This window comes from Anopheles coustani, chromosome 2 (assembly GCF_943734705.1).
Source record: "Anopheles coustani chromosome 2, idAnoCousDA_361_x.2, whole genome shotgun sequence".
NCBI lineage: Eukaryota > Metazoa > Arthropoda > Insecta > Diptera > Culicidae > Anopheles > Anopheles coustani.
The window spans coordinates 76,605,075-76,624,030 of NC_071289.1; the positions used below are offsets into that span (position 1 = coordinate 76,605,075).

Below are 18,956 nucleotides of genomic sequence, written 5' to 3' on the forward strand. Positions count from 1 at the left end.
TTTTCACCGAAATTTCTTGGTCGCAGAATACAAAAATAACAACGAAATAGTTGTTTCATCACATTCCATTGATTGTGTCAAGAGCTAACAGTTATTTGTTGCAAATTGGACATAGAAACGGTTGTTTTGGAAGCCGGGAATCACGATTGAAAAAGTGTAATTTACGTTGAATTCGGCACGAAACGCATAAAATTTCACGCAAGTACGTAGCCGATAGAATTATAATTAGAAAGAAATCCTACCGCGAAACTCAAAACCCTTCGCTTAATCGCTTAAAAAAATGACAACCAGTTTACAAACCGATTTCTTGCTTTTTCAAGTATTACTAGACCTGACTAAAGTGACGTTGGTTCAAACGGTTGTTTTTCAGTCCGCAGTAGTGATGTGGAAACTGAATCCCTGCAGGGATTCGAATCTTTCAATTCAAATCCATTATGAGATCCGGATCTTCGAATGCGAATCCCAATCCGTCATATCATACATGATCATCCAATGCCGATTTTTCATATGTTATGTTTAATTCAATAAATGATTTACATAAAAATATCAGTACGGTTGACATTATTCTTCTAATTGTATTTAAACAACACGAACAATTTAGTCCTTTTTGGAAATATGCAGACTAACTGATCTACATAGGTTTGAGACACGCGCGCGTAAACGAGGACAATTGGTGGTCATGGCTGTACGAAAAGAACTAATAGTATCTACACATCTCGCTGTAGTTGGGTCCCTTTCTGTTCTTGATAGTGGCACCACATTATCAACCAATGGTAATTGGCGGGGGGAACTACAAACAGAGCAGAAATATCCTCTTACACTCCGGAAAGTGGTGCCTCGTTAACCTTGGGGGACTCGGCGATTTACCTTTCGAGGTGATTGCTCGGGGCCGTTGTATGGAAGGAACGAGATCAGGTCCCTTAAGTAGTACTGGTTGGTTTCAACACACTATGAACCATTGATAGCTGGCGGTGTTAACCAAAACTGTGCGAAAATACCTGCCCTACTCCGGAAAGTGGTCTCCTTTTGCTAGTTGGGAAATCTAAGATGTACCCCCTTGTGCAATCTATGGCGACCGTTATTTAATATCGCAAGATACTTTCGTCCCTCTCAAACCTATGTAGGGGTAGGCGGTGGGACTCATCATCATCATCATCATCATCATCATCATCATCATGTAAACAAATCAATGTCGGTCTGGAAATTGTTTATCCTAATCTGAATCCTCAGAATCCGATTCACAATTCGGTAAAAATGGTCTGGTCCTGATGAAATGGGTTTGGTTGGGTAGAACAACTCGGATAATGGACATTCTACTGTATTTCTAGGTAAAAAATAGGTTCCAGGAATTTTTCTCTCTTTAGATCGACTATTTATGTGACTAATTCGACTCACATCATTGTGAGTCGATTCAAACAGTTTAGGAACAAGTCAGAATCAAATCAAATCGAGTCCCAAACCAATCAAATCTGATTCGAATCCTAATCGAATCAAATCGTTAGAATCCGTCAAATGGGATTCAAATCTTTAGAATCCGTCAAAAGGGATTCGAATCTTTAGAATCCCTCTAGGGATCGAATCTTCGAATCTTCCGAGTCCCGAGTGTTGGCACAACACTAGTCCGCAGATCCGCTTGTTTATTCCGCCGCGGACAACGAGTCGAAGAGCCTCGATAACTTCGTTTGCGTCGCCACAGTTCTCGCTTGATCTCGTTACCGTGTTTGCTTTATTTGTTTGGTGGACCTAGAATTAAAATCCATATCCGTCACATTCCCCGCAGCGTTGTGAAAATAAAAAAAACACCACCCCCAAAGCTACCACCACCTTCTCAAATGCTCTTCTTTGGCTGAAAAGTTTTTTGCCAACCAGTGCGTGATTACAGTGTGAATGAGCTGATTAGTTAAAAAATTATAATACCAGCAGCGAACGCGCTGAAAACGCCATCCATATTCGACCAAAATTGCACGAACCGGACGTGCAGGCTAGAGATAGTGAAGAATCTACGAAGAGAAATTCAGGTTTTCTCCTGCTGCGCCAAGCTATCCTTCCTTTTGTTTACGTGAGCCAGTGCACAGTGGTGATGTGTTTGAATGGTAGATAGGATTTCACATTCGTTTCTGTGCATACCAAAATCACTGTTTCGGTTTGTAGTGTCGTCTGCCAGAAGTGAAAGTAGTTGCCATGCACGGAATCACGGTTCAATGAGTGTGATGTGGAATATTTCTCTCAAAGCTTAATTTCACCACTTCTACTGCTAACCATCTAGCAGCAAAATAAAAAAAAACGGCCCCATGATTGTGTGCTGTGATACTCTGCGACCTCCCGGATGTGTTGATGGTGATTAGAGCAAATCATATAAGCGCCTAAAAACGGTACGCACCGACTGGAGCAGGGAGGAGCGGTACGGGGCAACCAGCACCGCTTCCGCGTCGTAGCAACTTACGTGGCCTCAGCTGGACAGACAAACGCCGTCAAAATTACTCCCAACGCGTCGCTACTTTCCGTCCTGGACGTGATGGAGGAGGACGAGGAGCATGTGTCCGACATACGGGAGCAAATGTTCCACAACACGATCCGAGAGCATATCGTGAGTATTTTGGGAAGATGTTTTTCCATTGTCGGTCTCCACCCGCAACACCTGGAAACATGGATTTAGGTCACCGTGTCCCGGTGTTGTTTAACGTTGACATTAGAATTAGTTTTGTTTTTCTAGGTTTAATGGATCCACTGCAGGAATGTGTTCTAGGCAGCTCTAATGGTGCCTATGGCCTATCAATGAATCACTAAGCCCATTACATAACGAGATGGAAATAACGAGATTAGAAAAGACGCGGTACAATTGAAGTCGCACGCTGCGGTGACGTCTTCAGGTTTGACTTTGACCCAATCGGAACCATTCCCGTAATTAGTGAAAAGCAGTGGACATCTCCACGAAGCATACATTACCGGAAATAATCCGTCGGTAGCGTCGCTCGGACTCGTTGAACTTTCATCGTAGGAGGAACTGCCCTGGTTAACATATGGAATCGATGGCGGTGCCCTGGTTTCAATCGGCTGACCGTGAAGTTCCACCTGTTCAGATTCAGGCCTTTTTGCTTGCAACCTGCAATAGAACAACGAGCGAGAAATCCGATCCAACCAGCAATCACCACGTATCCGCGCCCCCGGTATCATGCGCGCTATCTCGTGACCGCGTTGCTATACCGTAATATGGCATAAGCCCTGGCGGGGAAAATGTGCAAACACACCCGCCCGCCGACCGTATGAAGCAGCACGTCTGGCACTTCTTACGGAAATCGTGGTTGTTTTCTTCCACGGTATTTATTGTTCAGCGCTCTCTGAATGCGCTTTCGTTGGTCGATATCAAACGATTGTTTCCTCTGGCGCGTTTTGATTTGCTCGCGGGCTCGAGTGTTCGATTGTGCAGAATGTTTGCATCGATTGTTCGAGTGGTTTCTCCACAGTTGTAGAGACCCAGATAAATAAAATGGGAAAGAATTGGCTACGAGCGGGCCAGGGAAAATGTTCCATCATTTCAGATAAACCCATACAATGTCCAAATCATCAAATTTGCACCATAGAATCACTCTAAAAATTCCATTGAGCATATCACTATTTTCGAAATGACTCAGACAGTTTGTTTTGGCAAATGCAGTTCAATAAAAAGGTGCCAGTTGTTAATAAATGATAATATGTGTGTTGAATTGCATTTGTATTGTTTGCATCGATCGATCTATCCGGTTTTGGGTCCTTTCAATGCTTAGTTTCCTTCAGACGAGTCGTCCGTCATCATCGAACCCACTTGTTTTCCCCGGGGGGAGCGGGGAGATTTAAAAATAGGAAAACCATTGAACAACACTTGAAGTTCAACGACGCCTCAGGGACCGATTACATTTCGGCGAAAGTTGGGCCACTTGAAAAAGGGTTCCCCGTTTCGGTACGATGTCTTTTTGGCTTGCTTTCCAGATATGTTTTTCTCATGATTGTATTGCATTTTATGTGGCATTTTAGATTTTGGTTTATTGCTCAAGAAGAACCCTTTTGTGCGTTATATTTCGTTTGGAATTTTTTTAAATGGGTCAATACTAGAAAACTTCAAAATTTGGCCTTTCCAATATCGTTGTCTAGCGCACTGTAAGTATAGGTACAAGGAAAACCGAGATGCAGCTGCAATTGCAACATCTGCGTCGATTTTCGCAAGAATATTAGACGGAAGAAAGGAAGAGAGACGAACAGGAACTTCGGTAGTATTGATGAATTTTTCGCATTCCAGCTGCGTTTCAGGTAGCTTTATTCTAGACAATCTAAACTTCTCGTGCTGTTTTCCTTATTATGGGTCAAACCTTTTGGCCCTGCGATTCGATTTGTAGTACAAGCCAGACAACTGCAGATCGATCCATTGTGGCATATGTAATAACGTTCGTTTGACCAGGTGCATTATTTCCACCACCACTCCCTGGATGCCATTGAATATTTGAGAGAAGCCGCTCACGCTTTGGGCCGTTTACCCCTGGGAAGGTCGCACAACATAATTGAACGGTGAAAACAGCCAATTGCACGAAAGGCGCCACCCAAACAACACCACCCCGCACGGGCTATATTTACCAACGTATTTATCTTTAGCACTTGAAGTGAGCGGAACACTGACGGTATCTTTCCCTCAATCAGCAGAACCACCGAGCATGTGTGTGTGTGTGTGTGTGTGTGTGTGTGTGTGTGTGTGTGTGTGTGTGTGTGTGTGTGTGTGTGTGTGTGTGTGTGTGTGTGTGTGTGTGTGAAACGACTTGTCGCAAAAGAAAGTCTTGGGAGAAAAAGAAAGGAAGCTGTGAACCGAACCGAAGGCGATCACTTGAAGGAAACGACAGGGAAAAGGGTAACTGTTATTGATCTTTTGGTGTGTTAGCAAACCATGCATGGGATTTCCACCAACTTTCTTCGCGTTGTTGATGGTTTGAGCGGTTTGCGACAAAATAAGACAAAATTAACCATTCACCACAGCGCTTCGAAATATGCATATACGAACATTTCTCCTTTCACTTCCATCCCGTGGTATTTATCGCGTCGATTGGTTTTGGTTATCCTACCCTTTTTTGTTAGGAAAAATCTAGTCTGAAAAAGCAATATGATCAATCTGCCGATAGCTTTAAAATGGGCTATTGTTTTTATATTTAAATGTTTCATCAAGAAATCACATCAATTTATTCAACAAGAATCCTATGTTCATATGATATTATATTTCATCGATCTGAAATGTCCACTTTTGCCCGGTCGAAACCGCACCGACCACATTCATTGCTGCAGCGCACGGTTCCACGATCGGCCGTAAACGATCCACCGTCGACACCAAACATCGTCCCGTGGCCTCGTGCACAATTTCCCCCGTCGTCTTCAGCCAGTGCCACTCTTGCCAGCGGGAGTTATCGGAGCAAAGCTGCATCGTTACAATCGACGTACCATTGTCGGCTTGCAGACAATGCGATTCGCGTGTGATTCGTCCCGATGGCTCATACAAAAACCATAGCTGCTGTCCTCCCAATCCATGGCAGGGCAGGGCGGCCAACGAGCGATCCCGCATTGGCCAACTAAGACAGCGATCGTTGTCACTCCGTATCCAACCCATCGATCGAGCGCGACTTGGATCGTCCTGCTCGGGAAAAATCTCCTGCAGGTACCAACGGAAGGGATGGCAGGCCAGTTGGTGGCGAATCCGGTGGCGATCGGTGAGGTTGGTTTCCGAGGGAGTGGACGCTAGAAGCAGCCGATAGTCCGGATGCAAACGGGTGAGGAAGTCAGCGTACTCGTCCATCCAAACCGCCGCCACGCGAAGTGTATTTTTCATCGTGATCATTCGTTCTTGGTTATAACTCTTAAACGAAAAACCATTTACGTTATGGTAGTTTAGGAAATGTCCCTATTTTTCAAATACACGATGATCGATGGAGCACACTTACGCCTATGTACGGATGGTTTCGCTTCTGGATATGACCCACCCGCGAGCATGGGACATTCTTGATCGCCCCTCCGCACATCCACACCTTGAAGGAGAGTTCCATGTTTTCCCCGCCGTACACCTCCAGCCCCGGATCGTACCAACCGAGGCGGGCGAAGAAGGCCTTTGCGATGCAAAACAACCCTCCGGCCATGATCGGGCTCTCGAACGGTTCCAACTTGTTCTGCACATGGTAGTTTAATTTAGTTTTGTTTCATTCATGTCACCAAAATGGCCTCCCAAATACAGACCAACCTCATTCTGGTAACGCTCGACACGATCGTACCGAGGGCGCCACTGGAAACTGAGATTCCAATCGAACGCTCCATAGAGACCGTTTGAGAGTCCCGGCTGTAAGGCGAGCGTCGTCTCGTTGATCCAATCGATCGTCGGGACGGCCACGGTGTATCCAGAACCGGCGGTGACCACTTCCAGCAGTGGCTCTAACCATCCTTCCAGGCACTCGCAGTGTGCGTCCAGGAACAGTAGATAGTCGGCCGTGGCCTGGTGCGCACCGAAAATGCGAGCCCGGATTAAACCATATCGGGCGGGGGTACGCATAATGCGAACTTTCTTCCCGTACGGTAGGAAGTAATCGCCGAGGAAGGTTTTGAGTGGGACTGAAAACGATGAAATAGATGAGGGAAAGATTTTCAGTCAACGGGGAAACGATACAAGCTGTACGTTTTACCAGAACTGGACCAATCGTCGACCAGCACGATTTCCTGCACAAACTCCGGTGGCGAGCGGTTTAACACCGAGTGCACCGTCCGGAGCAACACCGAGAGGGCTTCGTCGTGAAATACGATCACGATCGACACGGGTGGTAGAGGGGTGCGCGTTGCCTCCCGACGGCGACACCAAGGATCTCGCACGTCTGGCAACTGCCGGTGAATGGAGATGAGATCGGACGCGAGCTGATTGTAGCCCTGTTGCTGCCAGCCGCTTATCTGTTGCTCCTGCACATCGGAAAGCACCCGCTCGAGATCCTTCGGAAGCGTAAACGGGTGCCCCATATGTCCCGGTGGCGGATGAGCTGATGGGAACTCCCTGCTGGACACAGTCACTCCGGCTAAACTACTCTCAGAAGAATGTTTTTCGAACGCAGCACGGTAAACATGGTGCACGATCAGCACGAGCCCGGTGGCCAGCACGAAAAGCAGCGGTAGTCCCGGTTTGCGTACCCGAAGATAGTGTATCACAATCTGGAGCGAAGCATCAACGATAGTAGAAAGTTTGGAGCACTATTTCGGTACTTTTCACTCACCCTCATTTTCTCTTTTAGATACACACAAATTGCCATCAGTTCAACGGCCACCAGCTCGTCTGCGTTTGCTTGCCACTTTGAAGAAACATGATAGTCTCGCACTTGAAACCACAGTGGAATCGATGCTTCAACCAGCACTACTCCGACGGCGAACCGACGGGGTACCATTTGGTGGGACAGTGTTTGGTATCCCAGAAAAAAAAGTGTACAAAAATGGCCCCATTCCGCCTAAAATACATCGCTCAATGAATGTACTTTTCATGTTCCGCTGTTCGTCGCCTTATCTCGGAGCATTTGTGTGAATGGATGGCCGATGGATTCGTCGTTTTTGTTTTGCTGAAACCAAAACCGCGTCATGATAATACTTATCGCACAGGTCGGCTTCGTGCTCGTTCGGGGCTCGTGCCACTTCTAATTCACCTGCGGCTACATTTATTGCTAAAAACTTCCTTCGCGCGCTGATAAGAACGCTCCGGTGCGAAACTGAAAGTTTTTGCCAATTATGCAAAATTTTTAACAACCCAATGTGAACCGTTCCCATTGCGTCACGGAGCGGTCTACCATCTGGTCGACTGACTCCGCCGGGTTGCTGTCGGTTGTGAAATGGTTTGCCCCCAGGAGGGAGAGCAGAAACGTCATCGTTTTACGGCACCATCTCGCCACCCTGGAACAACGTACTGCACGCCGAGTTGTTTACTACGGGACGGGGTTACATTCCGAGTGGCATGTGCGCCCGGGGCTGCCGGACAGCGGTCTCTTTGTTTTGTAAACAGAGAGTTGGACAGAGATAAAGAGAAAAAACGCGCGGTAGCACATGGATGTGCTGCTTTGTGTACGGCGGTTCCGTTGTTCATGTTGGTTCGAATTAAGCGTGTTCCAAAATGAATTACAATTTATCTTTCTGCCATGTCTACGAAGGTGGAACAACTTGACACGCAGCAGATAGCAATGTTTTGGGAATCTTGTACCATGAAACAAGTGCACCACATTGTAAGGAAAACGGAAAGATTCCAATCCTTCCATGAAATCCAATGTCGCAGTATTAAATCTTTCGGATCTACTGCTTCTTCGTCGGGTGGCAGGAAGTCGAGAGCACGACGCAATAAAAACGAGAACGAGCACACAAAAACGCAATGTGCCGGGGTGGTCCCTTCCCATGATGTAATGCTCTTTGTTCATGCTGTAACACTTGCCAGCATAGATATGTTTCTATCGGGGCTTGGAGTTTCGTTTGGAATATCTGTAGATGCGTGTTTCCATTTACGGTGTCCAGAATGGAAGGGGAATTTAGTGAACATTTCCTAGCATGGTGTGGAATACGTAATTCATTTGAAACGCAAATGGAATTTGTGTTTCTGTTTTTTTGGGGGATGATTTTAAAAGTTTCAGTTAAACTTTGGTTTGAATCGTAAAAAATGCATTTATAGATTTTCTTTTACTTACACAAACATGTAAATTAAGCTTCGTAGCACAAAGTAACGAATAGAAATGTAATTTTACTTATTGCCAGGCCTTATTGAAATATGTTTACATCAATGAGCTGTGCAGCACGCGCAGTCATTATTTAATCGAACGCGACCTTTAACGGGAATAAAAATAGAACATCCGGCGATACGAACTGCACTTCCACCGTCGTATGGCCATTGTCGACCGTATTCGTTGACAAAAAGGAAAAAAATAAAAACCCAATGCGGATCTTAGGTCCGTCGGTGATTAAAGCTGCATACTAGGATCTTTGTGCTAGTATCGGTTTCAGGCGCCAATGTCAAACCGTGGACTAAACTTTGCCCCCCGCGCTCCTGCATTGTTGGCATCTGAAGACACTTGATTCATCCGTTTTTTTTTATTTGGTGTACCAGTGCACTTTCGCGACGGGGTGCGACACACATGCACCGAAGCCAGCGGCCAAAGGTTCGAGCGAGTAAAAGCGAACGCGCGCCAGTCCATCTGTTTGTATTCCTTCATCATCCTTTGCCCATGAAGAAAGATTGCAAAGGCGTGGACCGTGAAGCGGCCATTTGTTTAAGAGCTTATGGGTTTTCGTTGCGTGCAAAAATGTGTTTGATTTTGTCTAGGCCCAGGTTTCGCTTGTTTGGCTTTATCTCACTTCATTCCGTGTGCCCCCGATGGTTGGTTAAAGGAAGCGTTAGCATGTTCATGAGGCTGGAAAAATGGAAACAAATGCTAGCTGCTAGCTCGGGATACCGCAGTTCGAAGCCAAGCGATAAAACATGAACCCATTGCACGCGAAATGCTTTTGGCTTTTCGTGTTTTTTCTGCGCCAGTTGCAGAAATCCATGTGTTTATATATGGTATTGCATGACTCACGGAGTGGATTTGGTTTTTGCTCGAAATTCACAGGCACGATTTTCTGCTGCTTTTCGCCAAGGGAGAGGAAAAATGTACAGAGTATATTTATGAGCGGTATGATAAAAGAAACAGATGTTTAATCAAAAATTGGTGTACAGCAGATTTGCCTATAACTTATTATTTATGCTGTGTACACTTTCATCGATTCGAACAACTTCATCATGGAATGCAGCAAGAGGAGTTTTGGAAATGGAAACCAATTGGCTAGGGTCAATGAACTGTGTTTAAAGGGATACAGTTTATGTTGGCGTTCTGGTCTGGTGCTACAACTCTCGACGATATGGATCATTTTTTGACTTTTGCTTATTTTTTATAGCATTAGCATTATTTAATAAAAACCTTTTTCAAATCAGGGCATTATTTCGTAGCGCCGGAAAGTGAACACAACCATCAAGCAACATACACACCAAACATAAATAAGCTGTAAGCATAACAAACCCCTGACCGGCGCCGGTAGCGTTCGGCAAACAAACCAAAATCGTCGAGCGGCACGCGAGCACGTAAACGTTTTCGGAATTGGGTTTTTTTTCTTTCCGGTCGGTAATGAGGAGCGCCATCTGAATGCATTAAATCCATCCGGTGGAGTTGATTCTTGTTGCTGCCTAGCATGATGTCGCCTTCTATTTATTCTTGTTCTGTAAATAATAAAGCAAATCCCGTGAACCTTGGCGTTTATTGGCACCAAGAGGCGCCGGTTCTCGAGTCTAGACTGCGTGTAGACAGAGTGCATGCACAGTCAAAAAAGATGGTATAGAGAAAGTTTTATGGTCGTTTTTATGGGACGGACGTGATTGGGTGGCGATTGATGAGATTTGTCACCTTAAATGCTTCTGTGGTTGATAACGCACCGAGAACGATTTATTGATTCTTAGTTAATAAACCATTATTTCACTTGCCCAATCATGATTTCTTATATACGCGCTTAAAAGTTTATTTTGTCTGGTTCTTAACCAAAGGCAGAAGTTTGTAACTGTTCATTGGGTTTCAATCCTATGCCGTTATTTCACGATTAAAACGCGTGTTCTGGGTCAGAGGAAGAACCGGTTTACGAATTTGTACTAGGTCTGATAAAACATGCTTTATTAAATCCTCATTTATTGAATTACGTTACATTTTTACAGATTTCATTTAAATATTATGTTGTTGTTGTTTGCCCTTTTTTCATTTTTTATGATAGCCGTCTGAAAATTGTGTTAAATGGTACTAACGAGAAACGATTTGTCGAGTAAATCTATTATCAGCTATCGATACCGACCGGGTCCGTCCGAGTCGACTGGGCCAAATCAAGCTCCTCCGTTCCAGTGGATGGCCACCAAACGGGGCAATTACATACCCTCTCTATTCAATCAATCGCCGGGTACGGAACGAAGTTGGGAAACTTTTGAGGCGGCCACATTTTTTTTCTTCTTTATGGAGCGGAACTGTCGCGACATACGTACGCCGCCTTCGCGTGTTTTCTTACCCTGCACAACGGGTGAGATGTAGGTTTTGAGGCATGTTTTAAGGCAAAGAATGCAGCCCCCGGCCGCCGGACTTGTTTTCTTCTTCGATGGAAAGTTAACGAGCCGGTACGAAAGTTCAACGCTCGGCGAGAAGATATTGTGCAACGTTGCAACGATCGGTGGAGTTTCAAACGGGTTTGCTGGGTTGAGGAATTCACGGTTCCTAGTGTGTGTTCTTCTTTAAATTTATTGTGAGGTTTATTACTTCAAATACGGGGTTATTTATTTATTAACCATTGTGGTGATTGATTTCGTTTTTCTTTTCATTCCAGATATTTATGTTACTCTTTCTGCTGCTTTACTTGGGAAGCTACGCACTGATCATTCGGTTTAGGCGCCGCGATCGGGAAGATTTGTTTGCAAATGACGAGGATGAGTTTACCGTCTATCGAATAAGGTAAGGTGCTTTTTGTTAGTCAAACGGAAACGAACCAACTGAGGTTGGGTGAGCCAGATTTTCATTTGTTCGTCAACGCGAGTTCCGTTTCCGTCCATTAAGTCGTGCATGGGATTGGCCCCTAAAAGTGCATTTTCATGGACGCATAAACATGCCATTGTTTCATATTGTTTTTTCTTCTCTCTCTTTTCTCTCTTCTTCTCGTTCACGCTGGAATAGTTTATGGTTATGCACCTTTTCCCTAGCGGTGGCGGTGGGTGCCGCCTTGCTGCTCCCGATTTCGATCGCCAGCAACGAGGTGCTGATCCTCTACCCGAACAGTTACTATGTCAAATGGTTGAACAGCTCACTGATACAGGGTAGGTATTCAGGGGGGCAGTAAAACTCACATATGCATATCAATCGACCATCGAGGTTCACTGAGCACACCATCATCTTTTATCGGTATATTCCGCAGGTCTCTGGAACTACGTGTTTCTGTTCTCCAACCTGGCGCTCTTTGTGCTGCTTCCGTTCTCCTATCTGTTCACCGAATCATCCGGTTTCAGCGGCCACAAGAAGGGCATTATGGCGCGCGTGTACGAAACGTTCACCGTCTTCTCGCTGCTCGCATTTATCGTGTTCGCGACGACGTACGTCATATCCGCGCTGCGCGATCCCGACCGGAACAACTTTCAGGCGCTCTTCAGTAAGTAGACGGATCGGGTAAACAATTGTGTGCGTCCCTTCCGGAATGCTCATCAAGTGTAGCTTCACCTGTTAGATGCTAATCATTTATTTGGTTGTCCTTTTTGCTCTACTCTCCGACACAGATTTAGCCAAATATCATCTGCCATTCTTGTACTCGTGTGTGTCGTTCATAGGTGTACTTTTACTGTTAGGTAAGTTACTCTCCCGTACGCAACATATTTCCCTTACATGTACACGGTCTTAAATGTTAACCCAAACACATAATAAAATAATTAAATTTAATTACCATGTTCTTTCAAATGTTCAAGAGGGATGGCAGTGAAATTATTTAATGTTCTTGATGCTCTGATGCAAAAGACCTTGTTCCAAAGCCCACAATAATGTTAGTTTTCTGCGCCTCAGAACTCAAATGGCCACAACCTCCAAATACAAAATTGTATCGATTGTGCAAAAATGGAACAACGGAGAATGGTCCCTCAATGGCCTTCCCACGGTACTGTATTTTATCATCGTGTCCTCGCCGATTCAGTAGCGACCCAGACCCTTCGGAGCGTGTGGCAAGTTCGCACGCTCGACCGACGTCTTCGGGTCGTCTTCTAGCCGGTCGAGTAACGAAAGTTTAATCAATATCGTTGTAAACAAAAACGCGCATCGACCGCAAGAGACCTGTCTGTCCTGTCTGTGGGCAATCCATCAAATGCTGTGGTTTAGGACTTCGTCCACTTTTGCTACGTTCGTGCCTAAAGTCGCTGTTAGTTTTGGTTCTAACAGGAAATGTCTTGTGGAAACCCCGTATGAACGATGCTTTTTGCGTGCTGGTGCTGTTCGAATTAAGCTGTCGTATTTGGGACATGTTCTTCGGAAGTAACATAACCTGAATTTACACATGTAGGATATACCTCACGATTAATATTTAACAAGTATGAACTAACTGGAGGATTTAATTTTAGTTTTATTGATTTTTATTATATATTTCTGGATGTATTACGAAGATCGAGATGGAGTATTTATTGGCATACAAATTTGTTTGCCATTGCTTTAACTTTCTGAATGTTCGCCGGATGAAGTTGATTGCACATCGTCCATTGGTAGAGCACGATCAAATCCTCGCACCCCAACATCAAGACCGTCCCCAATGGCCCCTCCGGATGGCGATCCGTCACGAACTGCCTGCTCATCTTCCGCTGTCTGGTGGTCACCCGCTCCCATTTCCGCGAGCACCGCCGTCCCCACCTTGCCCTCGATTTCCCTCACAATCCGATCGATGTAGCCGAGCTCCCGTGGGTTGTGCTTGCGCGCCTCCGCCACACTCTTCTCGTACGCCTTTGTCTCGGCTAACGCGTAGTAACCCTGCGCCCGGAAGATCCACGAGCGTAGATTCTTCTCGTCCAGCTTGCTCAACACAAAGTCGCAATCGATAATCGCACGCTTGGGTAACCCGATCCGGATGTAGGCGAGTGCCCGGTTGTTGTACAGTATCGGGCTGTCCCGAATCTGATCGATCGCCTTCGAGTACATGTTGATTGCTTTCTCGTACTCGCCCCGTCGGAACGCTCGATTGCCGGAGCGCCGTAACCCTTGGGCCACCTGTTCACGCTCTCGTCGTTCCGCTGCCCGACGCGCCGCGTCCCGCTCGATTTCGGCCATGAATGCGTACTTGTCCTGTGTCATCGGTTGCTCGAGGGATGGCTCGTCCGCCTGCCGGTTGATGACGGTTCGCTCCTGGTTGACGCGCACGATAAAGTTCTCCACGTTCGTTTGTTCCATCTGTTTGCTGCGGTTATCGGTGCCGAGAAATCTGCCAACCATAGTACAGTGACAAACAATTTGAATGCAAAACATTTTTCAAAAATGAGTAATGAAACTTCAAGTCCACTTACTGGTCGGCGAAAGCAACACCCATTTGTTCCTTCGTTTTGTCGCCGCTGGTCATTAGGCTGAGTATTCCCATTACCTCATCCACCTTGCTCAAACCGGCCTCGAAGGATTCTTCGTCCTCCTTGGACATCATCTTGCGTTCGCCGCTCACTAGACACTAGAAAATAATATGTTTGTCGAGACCAAGTAGTAGGCTCATAATCCGGGCGCCAGTAAAGTGCGCACGGAAGTTACACGAAATCCGAGACCAACGAAAAGAACTTTCCAGCCGGGACAACAACGCACTAGCAACTAATCCCGAGCAGTAAACCTTCGTCTGCATCACTCCGGGCCGAATGGTTCGCTTCTTCCCGTGCGACGACGGTTGTTAACTACAATTGCAAATCGCTTGTTGATTGGTAGCTAGCAAAAGGCGCCTACTACAACGTAGTCGCCGTCATCGTCGTAGCAACCGACAAACTTTGGTTGCGTATCCTGACGTTTTAACCCAACCCCGACACGATGGCGTGTCGTGTTGTCATCTTTTGCGGCCAACGAAGTTTAATTTTGTGTAAAACAAAAAAACCAATAATTAAACGTACCGTTTCTAGCGTGTATTAATTTACATCTTTCGGTCCTTTACAGTTTGTACCCCGATGGGTTTCGTAAGACTGTTCGGTGTGGTTGGACAGGTCCTGGTAAAGCCAAACCTTTTGCGTGATGTCAACGAAGAGTATCATGTCTTCAACATCGAGGAAGTCACCGTCAAGCGGAAGCTGGCAAACGTTAACCTTAACATAGGTAAGACAAGTAATAGGCTCATGTGTTTGGCATACCTTTTTTTACATTGTATACTATATCTAAAACAGAACTGAGGAACGTGACGACGATTGACCTGACGCCGGCAAAACTTTGCTCCGGACTGGATGATTTGTATCAAATCAAACCGACCGGCACCGCCAATAACGGCAGCACCCTAGAGTCGATCAAGCTGTTCGAAAGACTGAGAGAGTTGGAGTCTGAACGTAAAGTGCTCGGTAAGTTTGTCTGCGTAAGCCGGACGCACGAGAAAATATAGAAATATGTTTTTAATTTTTAATGTTTCTCCTACAGATAAGCAACGGAGCTCGTCAGCGCTACAGAGGAATCTGGTTTATCCGATAGCGATGCTGCTATTGTTGATTCTCACCGGCATTACCGTGCTGTTGGTTGTGCAGAACACGCTCGAGCTGCTGATCGGCATCAAGGCAGTGCCGCTGAGTACGAGGGTATGCTATTACTCAACCTGAGTGGATGTAAAACGAGTTCTTAACAGAAGCTTCCTACCTTTCTCGACATTAACAGCAATTCACCCTGGGGATAACCTCGCTCTCGAAGCTGGGTCCATTGGGGGCCACCCTGGAGGTTTGTATCATCACCTACCTCGGGGTAACATCCACCGTCGGGCTCTACACGATGCCCTTCATGCGCAACGTCAGACCGCAGCGGCGGAAGACTTCGCTAGCGCAGCTTATTTCGAACTGTGCCCTGGTGCTGATACTAAGCTCCGCGTTGCCATTGCTAGCACGTATATTAGGTAATTGCAAATACCATCGAGGAACGCAGTCCATTTCTCATGGCTAATAATCCCTCTGTTTCCCCATGCCTCAGGTATTACAAACTTCGATCTGCTCGGCGACTTCGGTGAAATCGAGTGGCTTGGGAACTTCATGCTCGTGCTGCTGTACAACGTGATCTTCGGGACGGCGGCCACGCTGTGTCTGTTCAACAAATTCACCGCCACCGTGCGGCGTGAGCTGTGCGCCCGGTTAGTGGAGAACTATTTCATCTTTCTTAGCTATCTAACGTTCATCATCAACTGAACGGTGGAGCGGTCAACTCTCTTCTGTCCTCCCATGACCTGACCGCACCACAATCATCTTCTCACGGGCTTTCTAATGACGCTTTATGCCGTCGCTTAATGCTGTACGCTCGAATGTACGCGTATGATTAATTGATGGACTGTGGAATGTCCCCAAAGTAATAGCACACACGAAAGTAACCGAGCACTGCCTTCCATCGCTCGATGGATAATGCTTTGCATTAGACTGTAATTTGTTTATTTGTAAGCCATCTTTATTTTGTGGTTTTTTCCATTACTTAATTTATCTATTCGTGTTCGCTGTCATGTCACGTTTATTTATTCATTCTGATTTCCATCAGTATTCAGTTCATTTTTGTCAACTCCACTCATCTGTTTGTCGCCATCCATTGTGGTATATGTGGAAATCGAAGCTTTTACAAAGTAATCAACTCCATTGCCCTGTCCGGCACCGTGGCAGCAGACTAAAATGCATTTAGATTTAAGTTTCTTTTCTATCCTTTCCTCTATTCGCTTTGATATATTTTTAGTGACAAAAAATCAGACATTCTTTGTCGGTTACATAATGTGAAAAAAAAGAACGATGGACCACGATGGTCGTATCACGAAATTTATTCCGTTATTCGGAAATTTAAAATACTCGATGCTCGATACTCGTATGAGAGGAGTTCAATATAGTGTAAAACATCTCTTTAAAACCATTAGAATCTAGTCGAAGAAGAAACGCAGGGGGAATGAAAATAACATTGTGGAGGTGAATCAAGAAACTCCCACGAAATCGAAGACTCCAACAGTAAGTGTAGGCTTTCGTTTGCCAGTATAGTTAACAGCAGTAAGTAGAATAGCAAGAGAAGTCAATAGTTTAGCATGAATTTCAGCTAAGGAATGTTAAGATGACGAATAAACCATCACAGAAACAGTTGCTTCGGATAGTGGAGATTTGTGGGGAGAGCGCCCAGAGAACGAATGAATATTCCACAAAAGATTGCACAACGTTTTGCTCATTCCCCGACACCCAGTTGTTACGCATTGTGATGGACAATAAATTGTGTTGTGTAGTTAAATTTTATTTAAAAATAATAAATTCTGTAACGAACGTAAGCCGTATACCGTGCCAAGAGTTTTAAGACTGCGGTGCGTTATCATGCATATTGAATTTGTTTTACTAATAACTGCAACTAACGACCCCTAGAACAAATCGCTCGGTTTCGGTGTTGGTTAATAGCTTTTCTGTTTTTTTTTCCGCCAGCTAACATGCCTGCGTAATGCATTTTCATCGTTTCATTTTTATTGTTTTAAACGCTCCTACACGCACCCTTTCAATCCTGCTAACCGTTGCTCTCTTTTCGTCTCATTCTTTCTATTTTCCTGTACAAACACACTCTCCATTTCAACCCCTGTTTTGCCAATCCGAATGTCCGACCCGACAGATTGAGAGCTCTGTTCAACTATAGCAGCCACCTGGAGTCTAGTATCTATCAGAGCGCGGGCCAGCTGAACCACCTACATCCCCACTCATCCACACTGCATCCTACTGAGCAGCACTCTGGTATCCAGGCCACGACCGTCACACCGTGGTCGACGCCAGTGCCCGGTGGTGGTCTGTCGCCACCGTTTGGCCCGGCCACTGAAAATGGTTCCACGTTACACCAGCGGCATCCGTTCGTGGTAACGAATGGCGATAATAACGTTGGTGCAGCTACTGCTGTAAAAGGCGACCCACCGTCGTCCACCTGTATCCTTGCGAATGGGACGGATGGCGTTGATCATAAAAAGACACGATAAAGACACACAACTTGACAAGTTCACACATCTTTAAGGGTGCGCACATGCGTCTCGGGCTTTCGCACGATGTTCACACTTCCATGGATGAGATACCGAAGAAAACGACTCATAATGTATTGATGATTAGATTTTTCCCATTCATGGTTCACTTTTTGGTAACATCAGAACTCTCATATAATAGTCACTTATGCGCATTTTTTTATGTGAAATTCGCTTGTTCGATGTGATATGACTTGACATGAAGAAAAATACTATCCTTTAAGATAAAGTTCATTCGATCCTGCGAGATCATTATGTGCGTAAGATTTATTTTAAATACCACTTTCAACTCCAGTAATTCACGTACCACCATTCTCGTGTTCGTTATTTTCGAACAACGAAAAAAAGGGAAAAATATATCACAACTCCCCTAGAAGTGCTAACAAAAAAAAAAGGCGTTATAACCCGAATTTCCCGCAGCTAAACGCCAATGGAGAAAAAAAACGATCACATCCTTTATGACGTTGTCCACTGCCTTCGCAAATAAGTTAGGGGATATTTCGTTGCCTAAACGGTTCGGATAAAAATATACCTTCTGCTACCCCATCGGGCCTGACGTTGACGACGATGACCTTGCTCTTGGGAAATGGCATACACCTGTTGGTGTCTCGTGTCTGTGGAAAAGAAAACTAACGGGTATGAAGATCCAGTTTAGGGTAAATAATTTTACGTAACCTGATTGTGTTTCGTTTAGGTAACTTTTAAAATGTTTACCCTCGTTAACCCGTAAGTGTTTTAATTTACGTTTATTTGGCAGAAGTGATTTAACGTTGAGGTATTTTAAAATCGTAATCTACCTTTCTACGCTCACAATCTGTACCCTAAATGGATGGGTTTTTTGTGTGTTATTTGCATAAGGACTAAGTTTGCATTTTATTTTTAGACTAACTGCGAGGTAATGTTTTTTTTTAAATTTTTTTTTTTAATCATTAAGAGCCACTGATTTCATCAGTTAAATGGTCTCGTTACCTAATGCTACTTGTTGAATTATCATTCCCTTCCGAAGGTCAATCTGGACGATTCCACGGCTTCGAAAATTGTAATTTAAATAACCCACTCCGCTGCCTATTGTTACGAGCCTCACATTTATCCCCAACCTCCCCTAGCACGTGCCGATACCGCTCGGGTCCATGTGACTGGCCCAGGTCTTTGTGACGCCGGGGCTCGATGATCTGTGTTAGTTAGTGCGTCATTGCCGT

At 45.2% G+C, this 18,956-nt stretch overlaps 2 protein-coding genes across 2 annotated transcripts; one reads left to right on the forward strand and one right to left on the reverse strand.

The window, feature by feature from the left end:
- The first annotated feature begins 1,859 nt into the window (after positions 1 to 1,859).
- LOC131266517 (protein Lilipod) lies at positions 1,860 to 18,046 on the forward strand. Its single transcript, XM_058269067.1, has 11 exons — positions 1,860 to 2,587; positions 11,401 to 11,525; positions 11,745 to 11,884; positions 11,983 to 12,213; positions 12,338 to 12,406; positions 14,718 to 14,873; positions 14,942 to 15,109; positions 15,186 to 15,340; positions 15,417 to 15,648; positions 15,723 to 15,879; positions 17,364 to 18,046. Exons 1-11 carry the CDS (start codon positions 2,516 to 2,518, stop codon positions 17,716 to 17,718), a joined length of 1,860 nt encoding a protein of 619 aa, XP_058125050.1. The 5' UTR covers positions 1,860 to 2,515; the 3' UTR covers positions 17,719 to 18,046.
- LOC131267248 (tetratricopeptide repeat protein 12) lies at positions 13,254 to 14,226 on the reverse strand. Its single transcript, XM_058270071.1, has 2 exons — positions 14,096 to 14,226; positions 13,254 to 14,013 (listed from the first exon to the last, which is right to left on the reverse strand). Exons 1-2 carry the CDS (start codon positions 14,224 to 14,226, stop codon positions 13,254 to 13,256), a joined length of 891 nt encoding a protein of 296 aa, XP_058126054.1.
- Positions 18,047 to 18,956: the final 910 nt, after the last annotated feature.

What these genes read in the sequence shown, in the direction of transcription:
- LOC131267248 (XM_058270071.1), bottom strand. Translation starts at nt 14,226, where the DNA reads ATGATGTCCAAGGAGGACGAAGAATCCTTCGAGGCCGGTTTGAGCAAG. An exon ending in GGTGTTGCTTTCGCCGACCA is followed by an intron (nt 14,014 to 14,095) that starts GTAAGTGGACTT and finishes TATGGTTGGCAG; the next exon opens with ATTTCTCGGCACCGATAACC.
- LOC131266517 (XM_058269067.1), top strand. Translation starts at nt 2,516, where the DNA reads ATGGAGGAGGACGAGGAGCATGTGTCCGACATACGGGAGCAAATGTTC. An exon ending in ACACGATCCGAGAGCATATC is followed by an intron (nt 2,588 to 11,400) that starts GTGAGTATTTTG and finishes TTTTCATTCCAG; the next exon opens with ATATTTATGTTACTCTTTCT. An exon ending in CAACTTTCAGGCGCTCTTCA is followed by an intron (nt 12,214 to 12,337) that starts GTAAGTAGACGG and finishes TCTCCGACACAG; the next exon opens with ATTTAGCCAAATATCATCTG.